The sequence below is a fragment of the Montipora foliosa genome, chromosome 8, assembly GCF_036669935.1.
Source record: "Montipora foliosa isolate CH-2021 chromosome 8, ASM3666993v2, whole genome shotgun sequence".
NCBI classification, from domain to species: Eukaryota; Metazoa; Cnidaria; class Anthozoa; order Scleractinia; family Acroporidae; genus Montipora; species Montipora foliosa.
This window is the reverse complement of record NC_090876.1, coordinates 2,215,987-2,229,312: the sequence shown is the minus strand read 5'-3', so window position 1 is coordinate 2,229,312 and position 13,326 is coordinate 2,215,987. Positions and strand designations below refer to the sequence as shown.

The 13,326-nt window shown below is 39.1% G+C and overlaps 1 protein-coding gene across 1 annotated transcript in view; it reads left to right on the top strand.

The window, feature by feature from the left end:
* LOC138012756 (exportin-2-like) overlaps positions 1–9,778 on the top strand; it is a 59,236-nt gene extending 49,458 nt beyond the window's left edge. Inside the window, exons 25-32 of the mRNA XM_068859644.1 lie at positions 1,377–1,474; positions 1,883–1,968; positions 5,248–5,329; positions 6,013–6,061; positions 6,898–6,992; positions 7,541–7,638; positions 7,744–7,877; positions 8,509–9,778. Of these exons, the coding sequence (XP_068715745.1) occupies positions 1,377–1,474; positions 1,883–1,968; positions 5,248–5,329; positions 6,013–6,061; positions 6,898–6,992; positions 7,541–7,638; positions 7,744–7,877; positions 8,509–8,598 (732 nt within the window). The 3' untranslated portion in view covers positions 8,599–9,778. The remainder of the gene's footprint in view (positions 1–1,376; positions 1,475–1,882; positions 1,969–5,247; positions 5,330–6,012; positions 6,062–6,897; positions 6,993–7,540; positions 7,639–7,743; positions 7,878–8,508) is intronic.
* Positions 9,779–13,326: the final 3,548 nt, after the last annotated feature.

The window sequence follows — 13,326 nt, the reverse complement described above, 5'->3', positions numbered from 1 at the left end:
CAAACAATCTTCGATCATTTTTACAACAGTTATTCGCAGATAATAATAATAATAATCAGCGATCCGAATATAATAAGCGAGTTTTGTTCCTATTTTATGGTATTTCAAAGTGCCGTGGAAAGAACCACATGCATGGATCAAAAAGATGACGTCGTACGGAATGTTGCCTTGAAGTCTTCTAGTCATTGAATATTCCTGTTCCTGTTTTACTATCATATTTTCAAGGCATTACGTAAATTGCTTTTCAATTGATAGGGTATCAATAAACGTTAATGAAAATTGAAAATAAATGCTGTTTGTTGTTGCCCATCCTTTCCTTGCATCTTTCACTTTCATTTACATGTAAAATGATATGAAGAGATCACAATGTACAGCACACATTAATTGGAAAATACCGCAACTGCCATCCGTATTATCTTATGCGGGGGCAGATGTAGTGAAAACTATTAGTTCTAGTTAGAATAAAAGATTCGCGAATTCTGTCGGTGGCGTTGGTAATGGCTTCTTATATGGGTATTGAAGTGTAGAAGAATATCACATCGAGGCTGCATGGATATGGTTGCGTTTTGTTGGTGGTGAAATCGCCGGCTTGAAAACACTTGATGAGTTCGAGGCTGTTTTCTTGATGTGCTGGAAGGTTCTTCAGCACTGCAACAAACACTACATCCGGAGAACTACACGTCTTATCCACGATCGAGTAAGAGAACACCTGAACAATGATAACTCCTCCGTGAAGTAACACATCTCAAAGTGCCAAAACAAAGTTTACAAAGGCATCGAAATCAAAACCATTGTACTAGAAAACGACCCCGCAAATCTACGACTGTTCGAAGCGTTTTACATACGTAACTACAAACCTACCCTCGACTCCCGAGAGAAATGTAGCGAATTCGCGGAACTTTTATTCTAATAATTATTATAACATATATAGAGACTCTTTGTACTTTGACACTCGCCCATTAGATCATACCATTCGTTTTATTCATATTTATACCTTATTATTTATCCCATGCATTTTACCCCCCCCCCCCCCCTCCAAACATTCTTTCGCTTTTCACACGTTTTTACTTTACAGAATATTTTTCTTATCCCTGATTTTAAACGATTTTAACATTAAATGGACAGTAATGTAAGGCCTCAATTGAACCTTTCCCAGTTCATTTAAAATGCTACTGAAGGACAACAGCCAACGATTATTGACTTACATCGGCTGTTATGAAAAAAAGCGTTACCGGTTTATAAAACGGAAACACAATCATTGTTCCCAGAGGACGTGTACATCAGTGTGACCATGCAACTGGAGATAAAATAAGTGAGCTGCAATCCCAAACGTACTTAATCTACAGTATTTTAAGTTGTTGCTTTGTTCTCATCAGATGGGGCTGTTGGGTGTTTTCCAAAAACTTATTGCTTCAAAGAGCAATGACCACGAAGGATTTTACCTTTTGGGGAGTATGGTGGAGCATTTTGAACCGTAAGTCCTTAGTAACGAACGATGTATTCAAATTTCTCTTTTTTTTGTTTAAAAGTAAGCTAAGAATATGAAAATTATTAGTGCTCAATAGAGGCAGCCGGTTTTGTCCTATTTCTGAAACAATCAGAGAGGGATTTGATAATTGGGCAATCTAAAACAATTGAACAGTGTAGGTTTTGGGGGAAAAGAAATTCCGGAATTTTTTAAAAGCTTCTAAAAGTGTAGTCCGTCCATACAGTGTCTTTTATCGTGGACTCCCTAGGCCTTAGAGTTTTGAAATGAGCAATGGCACTATAAAGGTGAAGTGTTTGTTTGAGCAAACTTGCGTTATCATCATTTTTTTTCTCTCTCTCTGTTCTATGTTTTTTTTTATTTCTCTTATGATATGTTTTTTTTCTTGTCTTACAGATCAGCATTTTCAGTCCATGTGAAGTCCATTTTCATAATATTATTTCAAAGGTTACAAAGCTCAAAAACAACAAAATTTGTGAAAGGTAAAGTAGAGATTCAACTCTCCAGCCTATTGTTTTAAATAAGAATTCTCCAATTTAAAACAGCCTTTGCGACCTCTGCATGTGTTTTTTAATCGATGGACCAATGGACCATATTGGTATTCTCAGTATTGAACTGGAGCTACCACAAGTTGCAAAAATAGTGGAGACACTTCACCTACTTGGAGCGCTCGCTATTAATTTACCTATCATTTCTCACACTGCAGCCCCCCCCCCCCCTCCTATCAGTGTTGCTAGCAAGACATAAAAATGTTGGAAACTTAAGCAGTCAACATTGAAATGGGGAGAGGGGAGGGGAAGTGGGAAAGGTTTTAAATTCTAGATACGGTGGGTACTGGAAGCTAGAAAAGGTGTTTTTTAATGAAAGTGTCTCAACAATTTTGCAACTTGTTGTCTGAGTTGGTTGTCACTGTATTGTCATACGGTCACTTTGTTTATTGGAACAAGAAGGCGTTTATCTTTTGCGTTTAATATGGTGTTTCCAAAAAAAAATGGTTTTATTCTCTGATCTGCTGTAAATGGAAAATGGCCAGCGATAAACTGGGTTTTGGCGGGGTTTCGGTATGACGTAATTTGAAGCCATTTCAGTGCTTTCTGTGAGTCAAGTCGAAAATACACATAATTTGGTAGATGAAAAGGTGTGATTCCCATCTTTTCGCTTTTTACAGTACGCTAGGAATATCCTGGAACCGATTTTAAAATAATTTGCCTTAAACAATTATATACGTGACATCTAAAACACGCGCAACATGAACGAAATTAGCTGTTGTTTACGTATGAGAAACAGACACACTACCTCACCTTTAACTGCGATCGCGTGCCATTTAAAGGGAACATCCTCTTTCCGAAAAATCAATTCTCAGCAAACATTGTTATACAAAGATACATTTTCACAGAGGTCCATTTGTAACATTACTTGTTGCTTTCGGGTTAGGCTGCTTCTAGAGACGGGATTGCTAACGCCTAGTAGCAAGTCTTCTAAGTGACGTGTCGGGTACAGGCTAATTCCATGTTCTCTGGAATGACCGACTTAGCACAATGATCAAAGGAAACCACCCGATTTTGCTAAATCCTTTGCCAGATTTGTTTTACAATGAGATACAAAAGTGAAAAAATTTGTACAGGCTACACATTATGTGGTCTATATGAAACGGTCTACACGGTCTACCACAACTTTTCACTGAGAAAATAATATGATATAATATTTCTTGCTGTTGCGATGGTAAACCGTGCTTGGATGGTAGACCGTTGGTAAATGGAGTAGACGATATATACAGGATTTCTAACTGTGTGAACTTTATTATACGAATCATCTGGTAATGTATTGGATTGAGTAGAAAAGAAAGTACTAGTTGAATTGTGCTGTATCCTGCAAGATACGAGTTTCAATTGTAACGCCACCATCCCCGTTGACGTCACCAAGGAACACAATAAATGGTATTGTGTTACATAATACGAACCACGTGTAACTTTCAGAGCATCAGATCTGCGGTGCAAAATACTTTGCTCGCTTTAGTATTTGGTACGGAGTCTTCTGTTAGCGATGATAAGTCCAAACACTTGAAAATCGATGTCACCGTATGTCAATAATTAATATCGTTTCGTGTTTGGTACAATGCGCTTTGCAAACTTCTCAAACGTTTCAGAGCTTATACGATGTCTTACGATTGTTTCTTTAGTTTTTCCTTTTCTACGTTGAAAATTTTCCCTATAGGATTCAAATTCGGACTGGCAGCGCCCCCCCCCCCCCCCCCCCTTATCAGGGGGCCTAGCAAGACAAAAAAATGTTGGAAACTTAAACAGTCAACATTGAAATGGGGAGAGGGTGGGGGGGGGGGGGAGTGGGAAAGTGTCTCAATTTTGTCTCAACAATTTTGCAACTTGTTGTAGCTTGCAATGGACTTTGGCCTCCTTTGGTAGCTAGTTCCAGTTCAATACTGAGAATACGAATATGGTCTATTTACTCACGCTGTCGGCTAAATAAAGGGGTTTCAGCAATAGAAGAAAGTGGAATTTTTGGGGGGATCGATATCCATCCTCTTGCAGCCAAATTCTTATCCCTCCGATAGTAATAAGCCCCCGTCCACACGTATCCGTATTCGTTTTTAGACACAACTTTTTTTCTCCGTTTTCAAAAGAATTCGCATCCACACGTAGCGTTTTCGCATCGTTGTCGCCCGTCCACACGTATACGATGAATCAATTTTAAAACGTGCTTGACGCATGAGTAGTCTTTTTAACGATAACTATTTGGGCTAGAAAGTTGTCCCACCAAGCGCTATAGTACGTCCAGGTGTAACCCAAAATCGTCGAGGTCTTGCCGGGCAGCCACCAAGTCGTTTCAACCCTCCGCCTCTTGACGCCGATAGTGAAATTAACCTAATAATAGTCAGCTTAAAGAAATAGCAAAGCTAAGTTTGCTTGAAAACCGGCAATTAGGTTTGAAATAAGCCCAGGTCCAAGTACTGAAGACAAGACAAGTGAAACACCTGTCCGCCATCTTGAATAAGTTCAAAATATTGCGCGGAGTGGATTTGAACTATTAGTGTGACGTCAGCGTTTTCGAAAAGTAAGGTTTTCGTCCGTCCAAACGTACACGCGAAAACAGCGTTTTCAAAAAGTTCCAGGCTGGAGAGCGTTTTGAAAAGTTCCGTTTTCAGTGATCGTTTTCATCGGATACGTGTGGACGGAAGCCTTATCCGTAAAGAAAAAGTTGCGTTTTCAAATGAAAACGGATACATGTGGACGGGGCCTGGTTCTTTCCACAACCAATTATAACCTATTATGTTCCTAAAAAACACGCGAATATTAGTTTTACCAGTGCTGTTCTTTGGGTTTAATGTACTAGCATTTTAGTAGAAAATGCTCGTATTTACACATCACAGGAACTAGGCTAAAACGACTGTGGAAGTTACATGTATCACTTGATGTTTCTATGACCTGTCCGAGTGGCTACTTTCTTTCTAATATTTAATTTTTGCTCACAATAACTACAGAAAATGAGGAGAAATTACTTTCTTTCAGCCCAAAATGCGATCAGAAGACGTCAAAAGCAAGTTGTGCTTCCCATTGAAACAAAACTGTTTCCTTAATTCAGAAACTCGGCCTTTTTGTTTTCTCGTTTTCCAAGGACATGATAATACCTCTGGGAAGCTGTTTCCGTTTTTGTTGGGAACTTAGTACCGTCAAAATCAAATGTTGGTTAATATATCTCTGTGTTCTGTGAAGAATCTGCCTCAGTTAATTTTATTTTCTTCATAGGCTTGTTGGTGTTTTTTTGTCTGTTTTCTGCCAAGAATGGTCCAAGTGCTCTTATGGAGACTGTAGATTCCATTCAGCAAGGGTGAGAGAGGACATAAACATGTATTTATATCAGTCTAATAATAATTAATAATAATAATAATTGTCCCGGCTAATCGCCGTCGCAAGTACAGCAACGACGCAGCTCAACAAGGTCGAACCGAAAGCATCTATATCAAAATGTCATTTACACAGCTGGAAAATCATTCTCAGTTGTTATGTGGCCGTGATTTTGCAAATGAAAGACTCTTGCTCTGCCAATTTGACGTTTAGAGCTCATAATTAACAAAATTAAACAAAATTACCTAAAATAGCGTGACCTAGCCCCTTTAAGTTCAGTGAATTTTTGTCTTGGAAAGCTATCAGAGGCTTGTGGTGATAAAGAAGTTGCAAGGGAATTTGAAAATGATCAACATGTCAGCCTCAAAGCCAATGTTTCTGCATTCCCTTTTAGGTTCTGCAATTATTCTGGGTTTAGTAGTTTACCAGTAACCACATCTCTTCTCAGGGGGCTATTTACCTAAAACATCTACCATGGCACTACAATGATGTACGGTACCAAAACAATATTGTGTACTATTAGAGCTACATAGACAACTTGAATCTCCTGGAAAACAAAACGCAGTTGACAGTTACGTAATAAAGCGCTGTGTTACTGCACTACCACACGTACGCAATGTGTGCCTATTTTATTTCAATTTAATTACCTTTTTTCTCTGTGTGCAGACTTTTTGGAAATTTTGTGCAAAGAATTTTAATCTGTGATGTACAGAAGGTAAGATGATTTAGTACAACAATTTAATTATCTTATTTAGTGCATTTATCCCAATCCTATTTTAATGCTTCCAGGATGTAACAACAGTTCAATATTTATTTCAGAAATATTTTGATTTAAAGTATTGGCATGGCCTGCAGGTAGTTGATGCTAATTTGGTTGGGCCTGGCCCTGTCTATTTAATTTTAATTTGTTACAAAATTTTGTATTCCAGTTCAACATAAATGCAGAAAGGATACTTGCATTTGTGTCTTATGTTTTTGGCAAGGTTGATGATAAGATTTCAAGCGATTTAGAAGATGATACTTTCGTTACTTAAAATCTTGAGAACAGAAACAGAGGAACCGTCTTCTAGAACACTCAGCAATATCTTGCATCATTGTTTTTTTAGCACTTAACCTGTGTGTCTTTACTCTACTTGCTTTGAATATTTAGCGTGCAACTGTTGTTTGTAGATCATGATTGTTATATTAAATTTAGGTTGATATTGGCACAAGCGAGAAAGTTGACATTTGCTCTTCTTGACAACATAATGAAATTTTAAAGTTTCGTGATTTTTGTACGGTTTTGTCAGTCATAAGGGGTACAAAACCGAAACTGAAAATAAAAAGCCCCTGTGTCATCCGTGCAGCAAAAGTTATCGTACGGTTGAGACACTACTTTATCACTGTCTTTCGTTGTCTTCGGTCCCTGTAGGGAAACCATCCGATGGGTCATATCAATCGCTGTTAAACAATCACCCAGTTATTCAAATATTGGTGGTAGAAAAAACAAAAAAAGATGGTTGAAAGTTGGCAGAAGTTTGAATGCCACTGGTGATTTTTTTGTTGTTACAGGTTTCTGGGACAACAGAGAGAAGGATTTGTGCTGTGGGAATGATAAAGTTGCTCACAGACTGTCCCGCATTCTTGAAAACTTATGACAACCTTTGGTAAGAAATTTTCTTACTTATCTGAATACAGTGTCACTGTCCCGACCCTCCTCTTCCCTTCTCCCACTCTCCTCCCCCCCCCCCCCAAAAAAAAAAAATTCTGCCCACATTGAACACCACAGCATCAAATATTTCATTTGATTGTGAGCAGATGTCATTTGCTTGGATACAACCGCGAAAGTTCTTGTCCCCATATGGCATTTCAGCATTGTATGGTATTGTTGAAAATTCGGGAGTGTAACCTCCAAAGGAACTTCAATGTTTTGGTGACCTTAAACTAATTGGAGTAACTGCAGAATACCCGGCCTCTATTTTGTTCTTTTAGCGACATTCTTTGAAGAACGAGGCATTGATATGCAAATAAGTGTACGGATATTTTGGAGTTAAGCACAAAAGGGAGTCACAATACAGTGTTTATGTCCAGTCTCCAGTCTGTGAGGCTTGCAAATGCCCATGCAGGTCTCCCATTCATATTTAATTTTACTTGTTGCACCAGTAATGAAATGTTGAGGAAAGAGTTGTTAATCATCTTTTGTTCTAAATCATAGGGCGCCCTTGTTACAAGCGTTGATTGAATTGTTTGAGTTACCTGAAGATGACTCAATTCCAGATGATGAACATTTCATAGAAATTGAAGATACTCCAGGTTTAATGAAGACTACTTTGCTTCTTTTCTATGAAGCATATTGCTGGTTTATCAGTTGATTAAGACATTTGAAGTATGGCCTAACAGTGTTTGTGTTGTTTTCAGGTTATCAAACAGCCTACTCGCAGCTAGCATTTGCTGGCAAAAAGGAAAGGGATCCATTCTCTGAGACAGTTCCCGATGCCAAAATATTTCTTGCACAGTCATTGCAGAAATTGTCATCAGACAATCCTGGGAAGGTTAGATACTGGATTTGTCTGTGTTATGTTCGCTCCCAAAGGGCCGGGGTGGGATCCCCGGGCTTTACAGAGAAAATAATACGTGACTGCGGGGATACAAATATTATCTTAGAGTGGTGATAAATGTGTTTCATGAGGGAGCGCAGCAAATGAGAGAGAGACATGAGCACGAGAAAATAAAATTCATATCGGAATCCATGCGCGGTCATGTAATGTTTTTTTTTTTTTTTTATGATATAGATAATAAAAATCCAAGTCTGAGACATCTCATATTTAATTTTAAGAGCAGACAAAAGTGATCACCTTGACTGAGGCCGGTACTGTTATCAAAAATATTGAAATCAATTTGATAAGCATCATAACGAGACCGAAAATGAAAAGATAAAGAACGTTTACGTAAGATACAATTTTTTATTCATGATTCCAACGGCCCGACTTCGCGCGTGAACAGGATGTACTAATATTTTTGGCTGACATGGCCGTAGCCATGACGACATCAATGTCCTCACATGTGACAGGTAAAAATCGTATCTTCACTTTGCGCTACGAACATATCAAATTGTAGGAACAAGAACAATCCCCGTATTTCATTGGTATCTATATAATAAATAATATTTATTTCTCCACACAGATTGTTGACAAGATAAAGTCGGAACTGCATGCAGATGCATTAGGATTCCTGCAAAAGTACATTGCAGCAGCTGGCCTGACATTGAGTTAAATTCGAATGGCATTGAACATATTGAAGTCATCCTCTGAAGTCAAGAGCTGTGACGCTTGTTTAAGAATTTCTTTTATCAGAATCATCTTAAATAAACACCACCGCCTTCCTAGACTTCTCACAAGTTCCATGTTTCGTTAAGCTCCCACAAAAATTTACTTGGGACAATGTGAATGACTGCGCTTGGAGATTTTAATGATCCGATTTTATCCCCAAGCCTAAACTGAGCTAATTAAAGACGCCGAAAATTTGAAAATTGTATGTGGTAGAGTTACATCGCCACAGATAACGGGCATAGATTATGCTAACAGATGAACAAACTCATGTTTAAAAGAGAAATGCTTTCTGTGTAGTACGTAACCATCGAGATCAGCAGCTGTTAGATGCATAAAGATTGTTGAAAACGAACAAGTAAACACTACTGTCCTTAGTGGTATGTGTTTCCGAGGCACTTGGTTGTTTACCGGTACCAAGTCTCACCCGACTCACATAAACCCAGAAGCTCTGGGAAACAGATTGTTACTGATGGTAACTGCTGATGTCATTAGGCCTTCATGTCTTCATGCTTGAAACCGATTCTTTAATTCGACCCTTTCAAGGTAGTTACTGTTTAGTGGCCTCTCACAGTAACCAATTGTCTGTCATTGGTAGATTATTACTGTAGTCAAATAGTCCTGTGTTTTTCCTCAAAAACTTCCTGTGTGGAGCAAATGACTTAAATGAAGTGAAATAAAAGTGTATTTTGCAGACCAAAGTGTTCGGCATTGAACAATCATGATGGACTTAAATGTAATGTGAGCAGTGATCTAACCCGCTGTTTACAAATTGAATGATCCTGCATGTGCAAACATTAAGGCTAAACAGCTATAAGTGTGATTACACCTCGCTTGGTGACGAGGCGTGGTACAAATTTCGAGGTTCGAGGTGGTGGGAGTAAAACATTCCTATAAAAATAGCGAACAAAGGGAAAGGGGCAAATCTTGTATTTATCATTTGAATAAAGAGAAAAACAGCATGGTTGATTTATTGTACGGTACGCGACTTAATTGCGAGGTTTATCATCGGAATACAAATGTATAGCCGTGTGCAGAAATGTTTCTTTGCATGTCTAATCGTGTTACGTTTGGTGCTTAACATCTGTAACAAATTTAAAGATCCAATTAAAAAGACTCTCCCATTCTTTTTAATGTGCAGGGTTTACGCTTAATCGTAGGACGATAACGAGTTTTCCTTTCTGAGCACGCGCACTTAAAAAATGTCTGCCTCGAAACCTTATGCGCATGCTCAGTACGGAAAATTCGAAGTCGTCCTCGTCCTCCGATGTAAAGGTCCCTAATGCAACAATTTGAACGTCAAATGTTTCTAAAATACCCGTTTGTTTGTTTGTTATTTATTTGTCCGAGCAGGTTAAAGTATTGGCAGCTATTCAGCTGATTTGGACCTGCCGCTATACGCACCCACCGATATACTCACAAAGGCCAGCCACAACACCGGGAGCTTCATCCCCTACTCTTGTCGAATAGTGTGTGGGTTCTTTAACGTCCCTCAGGGAACTTCTGAACACGAAAGATATTTGTGAGACGGGGCCTACGGTTTATAGTCCTTATCCGAGAAGACTTGTAAGTCTAACCATTTGGAGATGCTTTTACAACGCATCCGGAATTTTTATAGAACAAGAAAAAAAAAAAAGCGCGAATCATACGTAGCTTAAAAAATACCGCGAAAGACCAACGTTCTGGCCAACGTCACAGAAATTGTGTCAGCCATTGTTGTCTGACATGGCCGCGGTAAGACGTGTTTCTTCGATATGCTGTTTGTCGACGCTTATTTTAGCATACCTATTCATCTTCAATTGAACGTTTATTCGATTCAACCCTATTCGGATTTTTTCTACAATGCAGCGCCTTTTTATAGGTTTATTCTCCTAGGAGCCTTGGTTTTATCCACCTTTATCTTCATGCATCGATTCAACAGAGACGCCATCTTAGGTTGTCAGTCCGTGGCAGAACTTATTTATCATCTAGGATGAGTTACTATCCGAATTCTTCATCATTCTTCCATCTTACAAGAATAGTTAGAAGTGGTGATATAAGTACGAATCCCTGACCAATGTTCTGTGTGTACTCATACAGTTGCAAGGAACCATCGTGCTCTCTCCTGTGACACATGTAACCAGTGGTGTCATATCAAGTGTGGAAAGGTTAAACCTAGCGAGTACAAGAAACTACAACTTGTCAACAATTTTTCTTGGAATTGTCCCGCCTGTTCACCGCTTCCTCTAACGACACCGGCTGGTTTACATCATAGTTTTAATTTTTCATCTTCAACTGAGCGAGATAAACATTCGCTCGACTGCATAGTACTGAGTGCACGCTCTCTTCGTAATAAGCTTCTGGATTTTCAGTCTGTAGTTTATGCTGGTAAGTTTGACATTGTCACCGTTTCAGAGACATTGCTCGACGACACAGTGTTCGATCATGAAATCTTGCTTACTGGATATACAATTTTTCGGAAAGATCGTGTTGATCGAAGAGGCGGCGGTGTGTTAATGGCCTTCAAATCTGACATTACTGCCTGGAGAAGAAATGACTTTGAATCTGACTGTGATCTATTATGTAACCTGCAATCAGGCTCAATTGTTTCGCGTGGTACGTATTGTGGAGTTGCGCGCAGTAAAATCATGATAAGTAAGCTTAAGGAAAAATGGCACGGGTCCGATAAAAAATGAAACAGTTCCAATCATTTTTGTAAAGAAACACTGAACTTTTATCTGTTCCGCTACGGGACCATAGGCGCATATGGTCCCGTAGCGTAGTGGAACCGTTCCACTCTTTATCGGACCCGTGCCATTTTTCCTCTGTCGTGTAAGCCGGGACACACTAGGCGATAAGTCGCTGCGACACGTCGCGGGGACAAGTCGCCGCAACAATTCGCCTTGTGTGACACGGTTAATTTCATGAAAATCATTGTCGCTGCGGCAGAATTTTGTCGTGCGATCAGTCGCACGAATTCAAACCAGTTTGAATTCGTGCGACTTATCGCAGCGACAAAATTAGCGAAAGAAGCGTTGTCGCATCGTGTGTACACTTCAATTAAGTACTGGTTAGTCGCTGCGTGACTGACCCAAAATAGTAATCCCATTGGGAACAAGTTTTCATATTCAAATTTGGATTCGTTTTCTGACATCAAAAAGTAAGTGCATATTACAATCCATTCAGTTAATTCGTTCCGATCAGCATGCCGAAGCGCGTTAGGAACCCGCCTGGCTTTTAAGCCTCGTTATTCGATGACTTTCGAGCTCCCGTTCAATACTCTGCATTTTTTTCAAAGAAGACATTTCAAAACGAAGAGGAAGTAGAGAAGCGTAGAGGAGGCGTCTCTTCTCATCAAAAGTGAAGCTTTAGAGTTACCTCATCAGTAGATGCTCATGCATTACAAAGCCAATGCTTTTATGAACAAAGCATTTTGAAGATTTCGTATTTTATTGTTAACTCATCGGGGTCATGTTTATTTGGAGCGATTGCAGAATAAAATTTTACGAGAGTGCTTAGGCCTAATCACTGAAACGAGCGCTTAGGCTTAATCAGTGAACGAGTGCTTTCTTCTTCACATGATCTCGTGAAAAATGTAGTTTACCGAACGGAAAAATGAGTCTAAAATTTTACGAGTGCTTAGGCCTGATAACTGAAACGAGGGCTTATAGGCATAATCAGTTTATGAATGCTTTCTTCTTCACACACTCTCGTGAAAAGTGTGGTTGACCGAACCGCAAAATGAAAGCAAAGGAAAGGCAAAATTTGTAAGGGCAAACTTGCATTTAATCTGTGAGGTTCGGGGGATGGTTGAAGGAAAGGCAAAAAAAATACTACTTCTACTGGTCGGAATTCCGCGAAAATTCGGCAGGACCATCTTAGAGTATCAAAGAAAAAAAGCCATATGAATACTCATTTCCTAACCCCTTATTTTTCGAAATTGTCCCTCTGGAATTGTCCAAGCCATACAAACAAAGTGCCGAAATAGCTACTTTTGAGGCCAAAAAAAATAATACTTCTAACTTAACCACCGACGTAAAAACAGTCACATTTTTTTTATTAACTTCTTTACAACAAAAGGCATATGAATACTTGATTGTAAACTGAATAGTTATCCCGTAATAGAAGAATTTTCAAGCGGTTCTCCCGGCTTTTGGCCGACTTTCTTTATTGTTCTCTGTACAATTCCCCAACTAGCTTTCGAATTTAGCGCTGCAAAGCGGGGAAAGTCCCGGATGTGTCGCAGCATGGGAAAAGGTCCGAGGGTTTCGGGTATGCTGCCACATCATAACATGTTTTTAACTTGTATGGGAGAGTGTAATACATTGCCACAGAAATTTAATTTTTAAACCCCTTGTTTTGACCCTCGGCAAGGTTTTCGAAACATGTTCTCGAGTTCACCTTGACGTAAAAGATCGATCTGCTTTTTTGCCAAAAAAGTCATTTATTAATGAGTGATTGGTGAGTTACAACTCTTGCAGACACCTCAAATGTAAGAACATTCGTTATATTAGAAAATCTGGAATAAAGTAAAGTTAGCTAGTCATCTTCATCTGTTACTTCTCCTTGGGGATTTATTTGACTTGTACCAAGTAAAGTTGAGGGGATCTTACAAAGACCACAGTAAAAGGTGGGTAGAAGCAAAACAAGAAAAGTGACAAATGAAAAAGAAGACTACTGTATGTAGTACCTTGAC